Genomic DNA, 17975 nt, shown 5'->3' with positions numbered 1-17975 from the left:
TCCCTTTCGCTCTCACGAGACCACTGATAGCCCGACTCTCTCGTCGCTTTTTAAAACAATCGACGCTTGTAAACAACGTCATTCCCAGCCCTTTGTTTTTGCCGCCATCTTGCTGCAGTTAACGTGGTGATAGTTGTTACAATTATTTTTATTGCTCATGTATTTCCACCGGCGGTAATTTCCAGCATTTGTTTATTTCGAAACGAATGCTTGAAATAGTATAATCTGTAACGTTTGCACATCTATTCCAATTTCAACAACAAATGTTTATTTCAATTTGAATCCATCACACATACAATACGTTTAAAAACCCCAAAAAGCTGCTCTAAATTAAATTGTTATTTGATAATTTATATTATATTAATTTAAATATTATACCAGAGATACCAGAGACTTTTTATTACAATATATTAAATTTAAATTTCAAATATCACAAATGTCAATCGACAAATTTTGATTTGTCAAATAAATCTTTGTTTCCCTGTAAATAGAGGAACAATTATCCTCTGAAAGAGTTTCATAAAAAGACATTAGTTTCCTGCTCACATGTAATCGAGTGAATCGAGAAATTGTTATTTCCGTCGCTATTGTTGTTACTTCCAGACGACGAGAGCGATCTGGCTGGCGGTCATTTCCGCGCAGGAGCTTTAAAGCCTTTGAAAGAGTAGACAAAAGCTCTTAGCATGTCGGGGTCGGTTAGCGGCGAGTGCTAAATGGAGCTCGACGATTTAAGAGCGGCATGCAATCAAGCGAAACGCGATTATTTGTCGCGATGTTACCAAGTTCACGCGTTAAGAAATTTCTGTGAAAGCGTAGTATTTACAAAGATACAAAGATTTCTGCGCAATAAATTTACATTCAAACTATAGTTGGAAAAATTGAAATTAAAGCTACAAGATTTAAATTTAAGCATGTAATTAAAAATCAATACGTTAAAATATCCGCTGAAAATTGTTACGCGTGCTTCCGTAAAATAACGTAAAAGGGAACAATATTGTTTATATATAATTAAACATTCTAATTTCCTATTTATATATATATATATATATATAGATTAAAAAAAATATAGCTTGTAAGTTAAATATATTATCAAAGTAATTCTCATTCATATATTTTAATGAATCCTTTCAATGAAATTTAATTGGACTTCAATTCTCGATGACGTAAATATATATATATATATATATGTCGTTTTGTCTAACTGGCTACTTAAATAAATAAATAAATAAATAAGTATCATCCCATGTTTGTTCTTTAAGGAGATTCGGACGCTGAAATATGCCGCTATAGTCTTTTGATTTTGCCATGGTGATTTCAAAATCTCGTTTCCGAGGGACTCCTGCGGATTAATAGCCGCTGGCTAAGAGGGATGAGGTGGGGTATTTAACAGCGACGATTAAGCGTCGTCGCATAAGAATGCATCCCGAGCGCATAATAATCCCGGACGATGCCTCATCGTGGCAATAAATGTCTCGCCGAGCGACGCCCGCCGTCGTTGCTCTGAAGGGAAAAGGCGGATAAATTGAAATTACCATCCGTGTTTCCCCTCGAAGGGGGCGAGGGGCCACAAGGAACCTGCCAACCCTCCGTCGTCGGAGTTAAATCTCAGTAAACAACGAGTAATGCGAGGGTGAGGGAAAAAAGGTCACTCGTGATTTATTTTGTATGAATCTGTCATCGTGTCTTGTGTCATTTCGTTTTCTTATTTAATAGCCATAATACAGCGAGCTTTTATACAGAGTTTTTCGAAAAGTCCGGAAACGGCCGAATATCTCGAAAATAAAGCATTTTAGAGAAAAATGTTTCATATAAAAGTTGTTTGATTCGAAAAGCGCTTTAAAATGGTGTCATTGGTTTGACCTTGGATAGTCGTTTGAAGGTTATATGAAGGTTACCTTGAATTTCTTAAATGGGACACCCTATATATTTTTGCATATTCTTGTAGCTTACCTCGAGAGCTTTCCAAAATACTATAATAAAACTTTTTTTGATTAAGTACTTATCGAGTTTATGAGGCTTGAACTTTCAATATTTTGACATAAAATACGAAATATTTCGTAAAATATTAATTTTTCGATTTAAAAAAAAAAAAACAACCATGCATTTTCTTTATGATTATTATTATTATGTGCTAAAAAGTATTAAAATAAGATAATCAAAAAATTAATATTTTTTGAAAGCTCTCCAGGTAAGCTACAAGAATATCAAAAAATATATAGGGTGGTCCCGTTTAAAAAATTCAAGGTGACCTTTATATAACCTTCAACCAACTATCCAAGGTCAAACCAATGGCACCATTTTACGGCGTTTTTCGAACCAAACAATTTTTATTTGAAACATTTTTCTCTAAAATGCTTTATCTCTTTCGAAAACCCTGTATATTATATTTACTAACAATGTTCCGCTGGAAGGGAGGCTTCAATTATCGAAACATTTCGCGGCGAACTTACGGCAAAAACTTTATCATTTATTGCGCCATTTTCGTACGCGGGAGCTGAAGTTCAACACGGACAGTGGTTTCTTGCGTGAGTTTGCACGCGGCTTTCATTAGCGAGAGTTGCCAGCCGGAAGGCAGCGCGGTTAAAGTTGGGAAGCTGATTGGAGTACCTTGGCGGTTTACCGCCCCCACAGTCTCTCCTTTTCTGTCTCTCCCTTTCTCTCTCTCTCTCTCTTTCTCTTTCTCTCTCGTCTTCTATCCCCTTCGATTGTTTTCTAACTTTCCGAAAAGTGCCCGCGCTCATTGAGAGCAGAACAAACAATTCCGTTGGAATTCAATGATCCTGTTTATTCTTGCGAAAGCTCATCTTAAAAAAAAAGACGCTATTGTTCGATTAACGCTTAAAAGATTATTCTCTCTCGGGTCGTTTTCGTTGCTCTTTGAATATGTCCGAAGGAATCTTTCCGTATTCGAGAAAATGCTGGCGCTCTGTCAAAATTTATATTCCGTCAGCTGTGTACTGTCCCTTACGTCAAAATCTATATTTTTGACGTAAGTAGGACGGTCTTTTAAATTTTGACAAATTACAGACTCAAATTTCACAACTCCATTTTAAAGCCATTTAATTTGACAGTCCTAAAGAGAGAAAGAGAAAGACCGTTGAAAGGGTTAATCAGCGAAGAAAATTAACGGGCGATTTTTTCACAGTAAAAAGATCCGTACAAAGTTGGTGAGCTCGCGAAGGAGTCTCTCATCGATTTTACAATCTACCCCCTTCGCAGACTATTATCCTTCTACCTCCTTCCATCCCGACTCCTCCCGATAACCCGACATCCTCCCTCTACATGGTCGCGGGAGGAAAGCGATTCTTTTCTTTTTCTTAATATAGGTAGGTACGTCGCTGATTCGCAGTTAATGAAGCGAGAATGAACGTTGGGAGGAAAAAGACACGTTTTGCAGAAATGGTGAAACGTGCGTCCGGAAATTTTCCACGACGGTCGCGCCGAGGTAGGAATTTTTTTATAACTCGTGCAAGCAAAAATTTTCGCGCGTATAAATGCCGGCCAGCTTGAAATTATGTACCGAAGTATGCTCGTACCGCACTTTTCCCGCTTCTGCAGTTGCGATTCTTTTCCCAGTTTGCATACCCGGGAAACTATGGAGCGTAAGATTGCCCGGTTCATTTCTTTGAATAAGTTAACGCTTGAAAATTTTATTTCCCGGAAAAATCTTAGTAATTATTAATATAACAATAATTTATAGAAAACTATATTAATTAACGTCTCAGCTGGGGTCTGAAAAAATGTTAAAAAATAACGAATTGAAGTGTTTATTGTACCTGTCACATTTCTGAAAACTTTCAAAAATTACATTTCTCTAAAAATGAAATCATACCATGTGTAATTATACAATTTTATTGTTCTATTCTTTTAAGTCTGCTTTAAATGATCTGTAATTCACGATAAAGCACAAAAGAATTTTATTTATGATTTTATATATGCCGTATATTTTAGAATTCTGTTGCAAATTTCGTCGTGAATTACAGATTATCTAAAAAAAGCTTTTAGGCAGTAAATATAGATATTGTTTCTCAACTTTTTTTTTAAATATTTAAGCAGTTAAGACTTTCATCTAAGGTCGGAAAAAGCTGACGATAAATTATTTAAGATCCTCTCTCAATTCCGATTAATAATTCTTATTTTTTCTTAATATTTTTCTTAACGCTAATTAATTTTTCACAATGCACCAAGTATAAATATTTAACGTCTCTGTGTGTGATAATTTTCTAAAATGCTAACAGAAATCTCTAAAAATACACCAAATGATATTAATCACGCCGTAGCTATGTGACGTATAAATATAAATATACAAACCGTCGTATTTTTCTCTTATCGAGAGTTGGCTACACAATTTCTTTCCATTGTTCCAGACATTTCCACGCCGGCTTGTAGTTACGTGAGATACAGCAGTTTGGAGGACGTGAGGCCGCAGGAGTTGGGCTTCCGCCAATTAGAATTCACGCCCACGGTCGTCTCAAAAATACGGTAAGGCTGCTCGCTCGCCTGCTTGTTCGCGTTCCTATAATCACGCCATTGTTAACTCGCTATTAAGAGGGAGGCGGACGCGCCGAGTTGTCAAGACGGCTCCCTTTTAAAGGTCCCGAATTTAATTATGCCGGCTCGGTAACCACTCCTCGGCAACGGAGTGAATTTTCTAATTAGCGATGCGGCTGCTCTGTACCTGCCTTTCGCACGCGTAAGGAAAATTTGCGTGGCAGCGTAGCAGTTGGCCAAACTCGCTCCGTTCGACGCGACGTCCTGTTTTCCGTACAGCGTAAACTAATTACATTCGGTAATCGAACGCCCGATCGATCAATCACTAAATTTCATACCTGAAATCCGCGACATCGAAAGAGCGATAGAAACGTAATTGCAAAATGTAAAATAAAATTGATTTATTCATTATAGCTGGAAGCCGGAGCGAAGATTCTTCCGGAAATGAGAAAACAGTTTTCGAGTCTGTGAGAGAGACAAATGTCCAAATTTTTTTTAATCTATAGTTATGTATCGTATATAGATTTTTAATTTATTACTGATTAAATTTACCATTTATGTAACTTAATATTTTTTGTTCTTTTATAATAACATCGAAAAGAGGGGACAAAATTCTGCCTGGATATTTTGCTGTTAAAATTATTGGTAAAAAATTTATCAACAAAATATCTCATTTCACTTGCGATGAAATTCTCTCGGGAAATAAATAAGAAAATATTTTCATACGATGCAACGTCACGAGTCTACCGCTCACGACGTGTGTTTTAATTAGACTGACGGCACGTGAAACGCGCCGATGTGTTAGCTACGTTCCATGTCAATTAACGATTAATTATAAACAATATTTGCCAGGCTGAAATTATACGCGACACGTTCTTGCCAATGACGTTCTTCAACATGGATAACCTCAAGTAAATATCCTACGAATGCATCGTGAATAATGCGAGAGGACATTTTATTATTATCATTGTATTATACGCATCGTTATTATTATTATGTCATAATCACATTTCCGGTAGAGTTTGCGAGAGAGAGAGAGAGAGAGAGAGCGGCTGGTATGAATTACAAATATTTGCCAGTGACTTCAAGTATCGATTTTGAAATGCTGATTACACGGCGAAAGAAGGACCAGCGGAGGGATGAGGAAAAAGAAGAGGGGGAAGGGGGGTGAGAAGGATGGGACCGGATAAAATTGATTCGTGGACAAACAAGCGGTGGACGCAGCGAGATAGAAAAATCGTATTGACCGGTCAAATAATTCACCGCGCAATGGAATTTCCGCTATCCTACGTTATTTAAACAATGTAAATGTTTGGCCAGTTATTACAAAGATGCATATTTAATTAGGAAGCGCTATTTTGACGTGACGAACGCTTTATAGATAGTCTACAAAATATTTTCAAGATTTAAGTATAAATTTTCCTAAAGTAGTTTTAATTTTCAGAGATTATCAAGTGTTTTCGGGAGATCCTTAAAGACAATTTCTTCGACATTTTGTTTCGGGAATTTCTCAAATATCTTTCAATATTCCGGAAAGTTCCGTAAAATTCTTTTCTAAAGATCTCAGAAATTCTCGAAAATCTTTGAAATCTTCGGATAATCTTGGAGATCGTTGCACTTTTTGAATGATACCTTATGATACGTTAAAAAGCTGAAATTTTAGTATTTTAATATTATAATATTTTTTGCTTAATATATCATGCAACATACAATATAATATAAATTTTAATATCATAATATATTTTTTCACATTAAAAAAGTTTTTTCACAGTAAAAAAAGAGGAAAAAATTGTAATAATAAAAGTGATTTCTGCAATCTTGAAGTCCGAAGTTTATATTTCGCGACTCCATTTCGTTAAATAGCATACTTTGATCTGAATGCGCAGAGCCGCGGATCGAATTAACCTTTTCATCGAATTGAACGTCATCGGTGTTTAGATTTCCGGATAACGAGCCGCAATACTCAAGCGTCTCGATACATAGTAGAATGAGATAGAAAGTTGGACGATATCGCGGAAGTTGAAGCGATTCAGGAATCCAAGTTTAAACAGCCCTCTGTTATTATGCGTTGGAGCCCCTGCAGGAATCGATTCCGAGCTGTCGCTTGCTTAATCCGCCGCCGTTCTGTTGAAATGAATTTAATTGCAAAGCGATGTACGTGTGTTCGCGCGTATCAATATGTTTCCTTGTAATTTTAGATCTGTCACTCTCTCAAGATATAAAAACGCGAATGAAAGAGATACCTTTCTGTAGCCTCTTTTCAAAACGGCTAGCTATGGCTTCGGAGCGTCAAAGGCTGAATTAGGCTGGTTACAAGGCCTGACTTTATATGGTTCTCAATCTCTCACTTGTGGAAACGACATTTGAAATCCGGAGGTAAAGAATCACACAAAGCACGCAAACATCTCCGGTCGATCGGCTCGATATTTCCGGTCGTCGCAGTGAACTGAAAAGCCAGAGTAGCGAAGGTGGAGTATCCTGTGTACATACATTCATGTGCGCGGTTCGTCCTGATACAAAGAGACGTGTCCTGTATAACGCGATGTGCAAGGGGGCACACATCCAACTACTCTTTCTCTCTCTCTCTCTCTCCCTCACGCGCGCGCGCCCTTCTATCTGTCTCTCCATCCATGGAGCAGCGATAATTTAGTTATCGAGACGATCGATAACGTTGCGGCCGGGAAGGCCACTGATGTGGCTTGATTAACGAAAATTCTCCTTACGATGGCGATGTTCCCTCTATTCGAGCGTTCGCTCACCCGGCCGATGTTTACGCTGCCACCCCTGTCGTGGGCGGAATTAACCGGCGCGACGCGATGTAATTGAGGGAACGAAGGAAGCAATATTCCTTTCGCCTACTTTACGTGAAGAATAATTATTGCGCAGAAAAAGACGTTCTCTTTCGATGTATATCTCTTAGTCAATTTTTTTATTTGTAGATAATCTCTTCTCTCGACGTAAGTGGAAAATAGTAATATTAATTATATTTAATTATATTAACCGTCAAACTGAACACGTGGGTCTTTCGTGTCCGTGTCATTTTTAATCCATTGTTTTAAAAAAATATTAATAAAATTTCGAGGTTGGAAACTTATCTAAAAGAAAGTTTGTATCAAAAGGGACTTATTATAATTGAAAGGACAATTTAAACAGTTCATTCAGTGCAAAGTGCTGGCGAATCTAAATCTGAAGCGGACACAAATGACCCACGTGTTCGCTTTATGTATATTAAATAAGAAAGAGTGAATAAGTAAATTTTTTAAATTGTTTTTTTGCTGTTAATCGTTTTTTTAAAAAATAAGTTATAAACTTACAATGATAATCTCCCTAAAAAAAGAATTACATTTTGTTTTTATTTTTCTTTCAAATAAATTACCTAAAGATTAAAAAAAAATTTTCCTCGGAAAAAACACATTTTTTTATATCTGAAAATTACTCATTTTCGATCATTCAAATAATTATATTTTTTTAAGGCCGTGGACATATAGTATTTTTTTTCGTAAACTTTGAACTTTGAACTAAAAATTCCTGGAAGCCTTTTTGTTCAAATTATTTTTTCAAATTTTTATTAATTTTTATATAAAACATCCATGTTTCCAAATCTTGATCTAACAAATAACAAAAATATAGTATTTAAAAATATTTTCTTTAAGTCTACTACATAAACTTTCAGTTTAAACTTAAAAGAAGATGAGTAAATTTTTTTAGAATTTTTTAAGTAATTTTAAAGTACAAAAATTAACTCGGACTCTAGTTACCCACGTGTTCAGGATTACGGTGCCAAAAAAACGTGTTCAGTTTGAGGGTTAATAAATAATTGTTAAATAAATATTATTAAATAAAAAGTTTTTGAAAAATTTTTAATTTCTTTATTTGTAGATAATTTTTATCTCGACATAAGTGGAAAATATTAATTATATTAATAATATTTTGAGAAAGTATTGAATAACATGATAAAAGGTTTTCTCGAGAGAAAAAAGAGAGCTCTCTGTGAAATTTATAAAAAAAGATTGGAGAAACTTTGACAGAGCAAGAAACACACCCTTCAAAAAAAATGGAGTTTCTCGGTCTCTTGAACGTTTCGTTACAGACAGCTCTGGGAAATCTTTACATTCTTGAGGAGCAAATCCCGCGGGAGATGAAATATCCGCCGGGTGTCCTGCCCGAAGATTTCACGAGGGCAGACGGCGAGTGGAATGCCGAACGACGACCGTCTCTCCTTCGCCGGGAAAATAATCGCCCGGGCGCTCTTCGCGCCAAGTGCCAAGTCGTCGAGCGTCGCCGAGTTACATCGTTGAATTCGCCGCGAACCCCGGACTGTTTTAAACGACAATCGCATTAGTACAGGACGACGGACTGATTGCCGCGGACTTTCTCGCCTGCTCTTTGATAGTTCTGCGCGCCAAGTTTTGGCCGCGAAGCTCCGTCAAAGCCACCGGAACTTCGCGTAAACTCATTCATTCCGGTCGCAAAACTTTCCCCAGGAAACTATCGCTGTCATCGTGCCAAATCGTCGTTGGTAGATAAGCAAAGAGAAATCGCGAAAGGATCGAGGCTCGAGGCTCGAAAAAATGGCTTATGCCTATTTTGGATTCGCAAAATCAATCGACAAATGATAAAACGGCTCCATTTTAAGATTTAAAGAGAAGAGAAGTTTGGAAATTTTATTTACAGCGTGCATTAGAGCTCCTCTTCAGACATTTTCTTACCACGTGACACCTTTTGCTAAACATTGTGGCAAAAAAAAAAAAAAAAAAAAAGATAGAAATTTTCGAACGAAAAGATTCCAACTGGTTTCAGAAACATAATTCCGATTCCTTAAGAAGCAATTCATTCCGTCCCCGAAGGAACGATAGAGGGTCGACTAGAAGGGTCAGACATTTAAATTAAGTAGCTTCCTTCGAAATTAGATCAGGGAGAATGTTCGCCGCGCGTGTTTTCCGCCGCCACGCCTTGACCGGAATATTTCATCCGGATCGATGATTAAAGTTGACGATCGAATAATATGATTGCTATCGGATCGTACAATTATGAAAAATAAACGGAGAGAAGATTCGGGAAGCGAGAATATAATTTCCCGAGGTTTACTTTAGATATATGACGTATGTATTTAACAATGAACTTTACAAATGATGGATTTACTCTATCTCTTCTAAATTGTCTCTTATTCATTTATTATTCAAAATTATATGTGCTCTGAATTATTTACCATATGTTAAATAATAGATAAAATCATGATACTTTACAAAATTGTAACATATTTATTAACGTGCGGTTTGTCTGAGTAAGTTTTAACAATTTTTTTTAATTTGCACAAATAAGTTGAAATTGTTTAACTCTTTTTTTTTTAGTTTCTAGAGTTTCTCCTTTTTCATCTATTTTTTTATTTTTATTACAATCAACTTCCACAATGTTTTTTGATACGATGATACCCTTGATGAATCTCATGTGAGCCGGTATCTTGAATTTACTTGCAAGGTATGAGTCAATATTTGTTGTTAACAATTATGCATCGATTTATGCAAAGGAAACACTCTATTTTCCGTGCCTTCAAGCAATTTACAATGTGTATGTACATAGTATATATATATATATATATATATATATATATGTAAATCATGTTATGCAGAAACTGTGTATTTTCGACAGAGTTGGAATTTTCGGAAATCCCTACATTTTTTTTGTTATTTAAAATTTTTATTATTTTTTTCACATAAATTTTATATTTTTCAACCATTCAAAAAATCTCTTTCTCTCTCTCTCTCTCTCTCTCTCTCTCTCTCTCTCTCTCTCTCTCTCTCTCTCTATAGCAACATTAATTTTCTAAAAATTTTAAAAGATATTCTGTATACTATTAATATGATGTATCTTTGAAAAATTAACTTGATTGAAAATAATTACGATTACGTATCTCTAGATCTTTGAGCTTTTACGAATTTTTTTTCAGTATATACAACATTTTAATCGATTGTTAATTATCCTGCGATAAATATGGACCCTCGATGCTCTACATACATAAGACGTGCGAGATAATTTTAGTCATCAAGACATAAATCTTCCTCGGTTCACTCACGCTACATTTATCTCCTGTTAGTGATACACGATTTAGCCTCATCTTTCTCTCCTTCTCCTGATTCATTCCGCTTCACGAATCTCTTACGGTGTCATCGTTGTAATCCATCATGATTTATAATAATATTATTGTCGCACACAAATCGACATTACTTCGAATGTTGGAAAATATTAGAATAAATTAAAATATTCCATCATCTCCATCATAAGACTTTCATAGCAAACATATGAGCATACGTAAACTGAATTAATGTCATAAGTTTTAATGACTTTTTTTAAAATTGACTATACGTTTATCTGCAATTAAAAAAGGATTGATATTCAAAAACCGAGAAAAATGCATCGCAGTTAAAGGTATTTTCGTTGACGCGCATCGGAATTGCAAATGCCGTCATCGGGATAAAGATTGGCTGTCATCTGACGTGAAACGAGAGCAGGAAAAAGGTGGCGGTTCGTTGACTGGAGAAAGAGATGCGCGTCTACATTAATTTCACATCACAAGGATATTTCAAATTTTTGGAAAAAGACGCGCGTGAACCGGCGGATGCGGAAATCGATTTCACGATGATTATTTTTCGATTGAGAGATACGAGATGACAAATTCAAAAGCCCGTGATAACAATTTGTTAGATGGATGCGTAATGACATTTACATGTGTCTGTATTTTTCAAATCCTGCTTTATATGTGTTGCGTTTTTTTTTTTTTTCTAAAATATGTGTTTAACAAATTTTTTTCTTACAATAAATAATAATCTTTCTTGCAGATGACGCGCTTGCATTAATGGCGGTAATACGTTAAATATGCAAATTAATTCTTTTTAATTGGAGACACATGTGTCTGTCCGATGCTGTGCGCTGTCTTTCTCGAAAGCTCGCATAAATAACTCGACTGCGCCGTTTCTGTTGCAAAACTAATTTCCCGCCGGGACTCAGGTGGATCGCGACAAACCGCATGCAACTGTCGGCCAGAATAATTTCTGCTTTTGTATAAAAAAGAAAAAAAAAAAAAAAAAGAAGAACGGATTTTGGAATTAAAGCTACCGAAACGGGAATGTGTAAATTATCTTTTTCAGCTAATTGGATGTAAATTGTGTATCTCTCTACATATTCCAGAATTGGAAAACAAATGTATGTATAATGTATTTTATTAATTCCTTTTAAAATGTCGCAACGGAATCATTACTTTTTACAATTTTTCCGATTCAAACGTTTACAACGTATGTGTTAAAAAATTGCATGTGAAACAAGCATCTTCAAAAATTATATATATTTTTTTTGTTATAATCGTGTATAATATTTCGTGTGAAGAAAACAAGTTTTTGAAGACATTAAGTCTCGTGAAAAAAAAAAAAAGAAAAGCTACGGGGGTTACGGTATAAAGATCGCGATTTTAGGCAAATAATAGACGGGAAACTCGCACGGTTCTTTAAGAGAGAGAGAGAGGGAGAGAGAGAGAGAGAGAGAGAATCGATAGCCGGGCGAAGATACGCGGGAGATAGGCCGATTGCGATTCTAATAATGCGCTCGAGGAAGCATGTCGTTTCGATGCAACAGGTGACGCGACTCGAAATTGTCAGCGTTTCATCTGATGATAAAATCAAGCTGCAGGTTACAACGCGCGGGGGTTGAGAAGCTTGGCTCGTTCCTAAAATCGGCCAGCGATGCAATCAGACGTTTCAACGCTGATATGCATCGGACCAGTTGCATCTTCACGCTGCACACCAGCATAACCATTGTTTTAGCACTTGATTTGACCGATTTCACATTAATGGTTTGAGTAAAAAATTCAAAACATTATTAACGGAGAGCTCTGTTTATATTTACTTCCAACAAGCTTGTAATTTGAATTGTATTTTTAATATAATGCGTGTTTTCTTGCTGAAATTGAGTAATGCATATTCGTTTATGTATGAATATCGAAGAAATCGAATATTGGAGTGATTCTTTTCCTCAGAAGAGAAAGGAAAAATAACAATTATTGTAACTAATTAATAGCTTTATATATCATTACATTAGCGTTTATAATTTTTTAAGCTTTTGAGAAGCCTCTTAAAATGCCATTTTTATTTTCTCTTTTCATGTTACATAAATTGCATTACGTAAGAGAGTAGAAGAATTAATTTATTGCAATATCTAGTGGAAGATTTCGGTGTCACTACTCATCATGCGTTTTGCGAACGACAGGCGGTATAAGATTTTGAAAAATTTATCGGAGCATCACCGCTACGAGCTTTAAGACTCTCATTTTCGCCGGCACGCTCCCAACCCTCATCGAGTCGCGAGGAAATATCGAGGATCTATCGAGGGGCTGGTTGAAAAAAAAAAAATGTCCGACCTGCAAAATGCAGAGACGGGTAGACTTCTCTCCTTCTCTCTCCCTCTCCTCCTGTTTTCTCTCCCCTCAGTGTCCTCAGACAATTTATCAGGGATTTCGGTTCGAATCCTGCGGGCTATCGTTCCGCGTGTGCACGACCTATATTTTTTACAATCTTTTTTTCTCTCAGCCGTTTTTCACGCCGCAGGCCCGTGCGGGTTTTATCGAATTTATCCCGAAAATAACGCCGTATAATTTACCGAGTGAAATTGCGAGGATGAGAATAAGCTGCGGCTTATTTTAATCGTCCTTTAAATCTTCGATTATTAGTACCGTTGCGTTTTAAAATTCTTCGAAATCGTTCGACAAACCGCGATCGCATTAATTCGCAACTTCTAGAACTGTTCTTTAAAAGCTGTATAAATTTTAGACTAGACTCAAAATTTTTCCAAGTCCAGTCTTTTAAAATTTTTCAGATTCTGAAAGTTGAAAATGCCGGTGTACATTTTAATTAAAAGAATTATTTTTATTTCAAAGACAATATATTTTTTTTTAATTTCTTTTTATTATTCTAAGATTGTTCTTTTGCCAGCTATTTAAATATTTTAGACTATAGTCAATTATTCAGAGTCTGGTCTTTTAAAATTTCTTAAATTCTGAAAGTTTAAAATCCTCAAATTGCAGATTTTAATTAGAAGAATTATTTTTATTGCACGAAAAATATTTCCTTTTCATCTGCTTTTATTATTAAAAATTAAATCGGAGAATCGTTCTTCGTGAAAAGATTGAAAATCAATTAGAAATAAAAATTCAAGCATTTTACAAAGTCGGCGGACGTCGACAACATTTTCGACGGTGTGGCAGGTTATTACTGGCGAACCTCACTAAGAGGGTTCAGGGTGGGTCGTAAATTAGTCTTTCCGAGACATAAAATCGCTCGCAAACCCGTCAATAATTTATCGCGGACCGTCGAAAATCCTATCGAGCATCCTGAAGGTGACGAGTCGACTGTGTTCGACAAAGGATGGATATAATTTAGCGCATACACACACAAACACACACACACACACACACACACACACACACATACGCGCGCACAAATTCAATAAACTCAAAGTGTCAATAGAAAAGATCCCGGAGTCTTTAAAATTAAACAGATGCGATCCACGTGGATCCCAGATGATTCGCGATAAGAACGCGGGAATCTCTGGAAGGTTTGATAAGCTCTGGACGGATCCAAGAATCTATATGAAGCTCTAAAAATCTCGGTTTCCCCGAGAAATAACCCTCGGAGAAACGTCGCGGCCGCCATTCAGCTCGGGGAATAAACCCGGGCGAGAGGGTGATTTCCAATCTTTGTGTCTGAAAATCGTCCTTTATCCTTCAGCCGGAATCACCCTAGCGGGAAGAAAAGAAGTATAAGGATATAACCTCATCCCTGGGAAAACTTCCTCGTTTCTCTCTTCCCACGACGAGTCCGGTCCGCTCGTCGAGGGCCGAGAAAACGAGTTCTCGTGCCGCAGGGTAGTTTGGATTACAGGCAAAATACGTCGAAACGGAATCCCTTCATCCCTTAACGCCGACTCTTTTCTTTTTTCTCTTCTTTGAGCTCTTCACGACAATGTCACGGTGAATACAATGTCATACGAAAGATAAAGAGAATCAAGGTTCATCAAATATTAAGCGTGATCCAGGAACGAAATTACCTGACCAAAAATTTTATTCTCTCGTTATTTTCAATAATAGAATGATAATTAAAATGGCACGACTGGAATCGTGTGTAAGTGTCGAGAACCCTTTTTAAAATGCAGGTTAAGAACTTGAATCCAGGATTAAGTTAAATCGCTTGTATATTAAATTAGGGAAAAAGGATAAGAATGATTATTGGAAATAATTAAACAACGTCTGATTCATGGTACGACAGGGCTGTCTCTGACGAATTGAGGGTGTAATGAAATCAGTGATTGTAGAAATTGAAATTTTGCGGCTTCTATCAATTTCACCGCCTCTCCGCGTTCATTCTCCGAGACAAGAATAAACCTTTCGTTGAAAAGATAAAATGCGCCTGAATTGAAGACGGAGATGCGAAAAAATCATGGGACGAGAAAGGACATCGCGGGGGAAATAAATCAGCAAATGCAACAGCGGTTTACAACGTGAGCACCGCCGACTTTATAAGCTAGGGATGTTTAACTCCCTCGCTGCATTAATACAGATTATTTTTCAATTGTCGGAAGAGTTGTGTTTTTTTCGTGAATCGTGAAAATTTTATTTCTCGCGAAAAAAGGGTATTCTGAAAATTAACACTTCCATTGTCACGAACAAGGAAAATAATTTGGTTACAAATTCGAGATAAAAAAAAAAAAAAAAAAAAAAAAAAAAAGAATGATCAAGCTCAAGTAAACGTAAACAATTCTTTAGGAGTGCGAATTTATCTCTGCACGATTTTAAGCATATTAAATGCATATAAATTGCAGAAGATCCTCTCTTCTCCAGAAATCCCGTCAGAATAATGGTGTTCGGCTCATCTCTTTCGGTTGAAAATAATTTAGCGATCGAGACGTTGACGCGCGGATAAAATCCCCAAGTGGGGAGGGGGAAGGGGATGAGAGAGTTGAGAGAGAAGACGACGGGGAGAACTCTCGGGGGAAGCCGTTCGTCATTCTTCCCGATGGCTATTCAGCTACATGTTAAATGGTATCCTTTCTCACCCCCTTCTCCCCGACACCCGAGACTCATCATTTGTCTCATTCCGCATCCCCCGCACGATGTCCTCTTTTCCGTACCGTCCCGCAACAACGAGCCTCCCTTCCTCTCCTGGGCCCCCTCCCCCCCTCGCCCGTCGTCGCGGTAGCCATCTTGCCACCCTTTTCTCCGTTTCCATTGTTGCCGGCCCTTCATTGTCTCCCGTCGACGTAACTCGCTCGACCAGCAGCACACGGCTTGTGCCGGAAACGGAGATGCCGTGCCACGCGTCTGTTGGCGTTCTGCTCGTCAGAAAAAAAATACGCGAAAAATTGCGAGCGAGGTCAAGCTAAATGTTGAACGCATTGTCGACGCTGATTAAAATATCGTCACCGACTGACTCTCGGGCTGCTGAGCAAATTGTTCATTCAAATTCCATATATGCATACTAAAAATATCATAAAAAATACATAAAGAGAGAGAGAGAGAGAGAGAGAGAGAGAGAGAGAGAGAGAGAGAGAAAGTCTGTGTACATACATATTTGCATATGTATGCAACATACATGTTTTAATAACTCGTAAGGAAAAGTCGACTTTTAATTTTAGTTCCCGCTTTTAATCAGCTAATGATAACAATAATAATTCCACAAAAAAATATATATATATATATTGTTCTCTTTAAGAGATGCACGTACAGCCACTAATTTAATACCATATTAAGGGATTACACCTAGTTATAACGGAGGAAAAGCCATGTTTTTAATGATTTTTTTTTGCAATTTATTTTTTATTTTATAATACAATATTTGGGGTGTGTGAAGTTAGCACGATACCGAAGGGTTTTATGAAAAAATATTTTTATTTAAAATGGCGACTGTCTGAAGAAAACGTTCAATTTTCATCTTAAAAAAAGGATTGTTTCTAAATTGTTGATAAAAAAGGAAAAAAGCAATATAAAAAAAAAATCCTACGTCCAGTCTCTGTATAAGTATATAAGAAATAAATTTACAAAATTTGAAGAGAATCGATTCAGTAGTTTTTGCGTAATCGTGGTCACCGATTTGAAAAATGCACTTTTGAGGAAAACGCGTTTAAAATTTTGTATTGTAATTACAGTAAGATACTTATTATTTTTTTAACATAAAATTTTAAACACATATTTTCGTGACATTGTACTTTATTAAAATAGAAAAAAAAAAAATGCGATTTTTCGAATTTTATGACTAGGTGTAACCCCTTAAGTTTTCGCGCTTTCTGTCTGACCATACTCGTCCTGTTTCTACTTTCTTGTGTATGAAATATACGTCGGGCAATCCAGCGTGTAAAAGCGTCATGATCGACGTACGAAATAAGGGCAAAATTCACGGTTGAATTACAGGGCGTCCCAGCCGAACGTTTGGAATTCTCGTTTATCAAATACGTGACGTCTTTAGCCGCTTAAATTAAACGAGCCCGTTGTAACTACTACTCCGAATACGAACATTTATCTTCGTAACGGTAACCAGTCCCCCTGTTTCCCGACGTGTCTTTAGATGACCTTCATGATATTCGTTTTTCGTCATGTCAACCGATACCCCCTCCTCCCCTCTCTAACCCATTTGCGCGATCTCTCTTTAATGATCTTAATATTCATCTTATTTAAGGGGACGGCTGTACAAAAATAAGAAAAGTCGAGAGAAAAGATTTCAATTATTGCAGATTAATTCGTCGTATCAGAATGAAACTAAGAAAAAAAGGTGCCCAGATAAAATGTATTCAATTAATTTTCTGAACGTCGGGGGAGAAATTTTTCGCATTTTTCATTGTTTTTTTTTTCGAAATTAAAATTTTGGCGCGCGTTTAAACACGCGGGTCTTAAACGAGCAGTCGGAATTTTATCCGAATTAATAACGATGGGACTAACGGCCTGCGTTCGCTTCGGCTTCTTCGAGCTCCCGGGGATCAAAGACTTAGTTTAATTAGAAGCGCCTGCAGGAAAAGCGACGAGGGCGGCTTCAAAGCGCGGCCATAATCAGCGCGTTAACGAGCCCGGCGTACTAAAATCGTTACTTTGACGCATCGCAATTATTTATTGTGACGAGAGTCTGCTGCTAAATTGGCTTCTTGCGATCCCTGACGAAAGACAGCATGATCAAAGCGCGTATTTACTTTAATTAGTCGGCGAAACTGCTCCATTGCGTCTATTCGACGGAATTAACGCGATTCCGGATGTCGCGCGTATATTTGCTTTCGAGATGCAAACAGTGAAAAACGATTGTGTCAATCGGAGAATAGAAGCGTGTTTGCGGATTTCCTGAGATTAATTTTTGCATTCGCGTTAGATCTTAAAACACTAGCCGGCCGATCAGATTACCTTAATGATTAATTAAGGTAAAAAAATACTTTTTACATTCTTGGTTTTACATTTCCTGTTG

The 17975-nt window shown here is 36.8% G+C and overlaps 1 protein-coding gene across 3 annotated transcripts in view; it reads left to right on the top strand.

Moving 5' to 3' along the window:
* Nucleotides 1-17975, top strand: part of LOC140673699 (uncharacterized) — a 109446-nt gene that overhangs the window by 57876 nt on the left and 33595 nt on the right. For all 3 annotated transcript variants that reach the window (XM_072906800.1, XM_072906799.1, XM_072906798.1), the window contains exon 3: nt 4368-4482. In XM_072906800.1, the coding sequence (XP_072762901.1) occupies nt 4368-4482 (115 nt within the window). The remainder of the gene's footprint in view (nt 1-4367; nt 4483-17975) is intronic.

The sequence above is a fragment of the Anoplolepis gracilipes genome, chromosome 15 (assembly GCF_047496725.1).
Source record: "Anoplolepis gracilipes chromosome 15, ASM4749672v1, whole genome shotgun sequence".
Lineage (NCBI taxonomy): Eukaryota > Metazoa > Arthropoda > Insecta > Hymenoptera > Formicidae > Anoplolepis > Anoplolepis gracilipes.
This window is presented reverse-complemented; position numbering and strand designations above follow the sequence as displayed.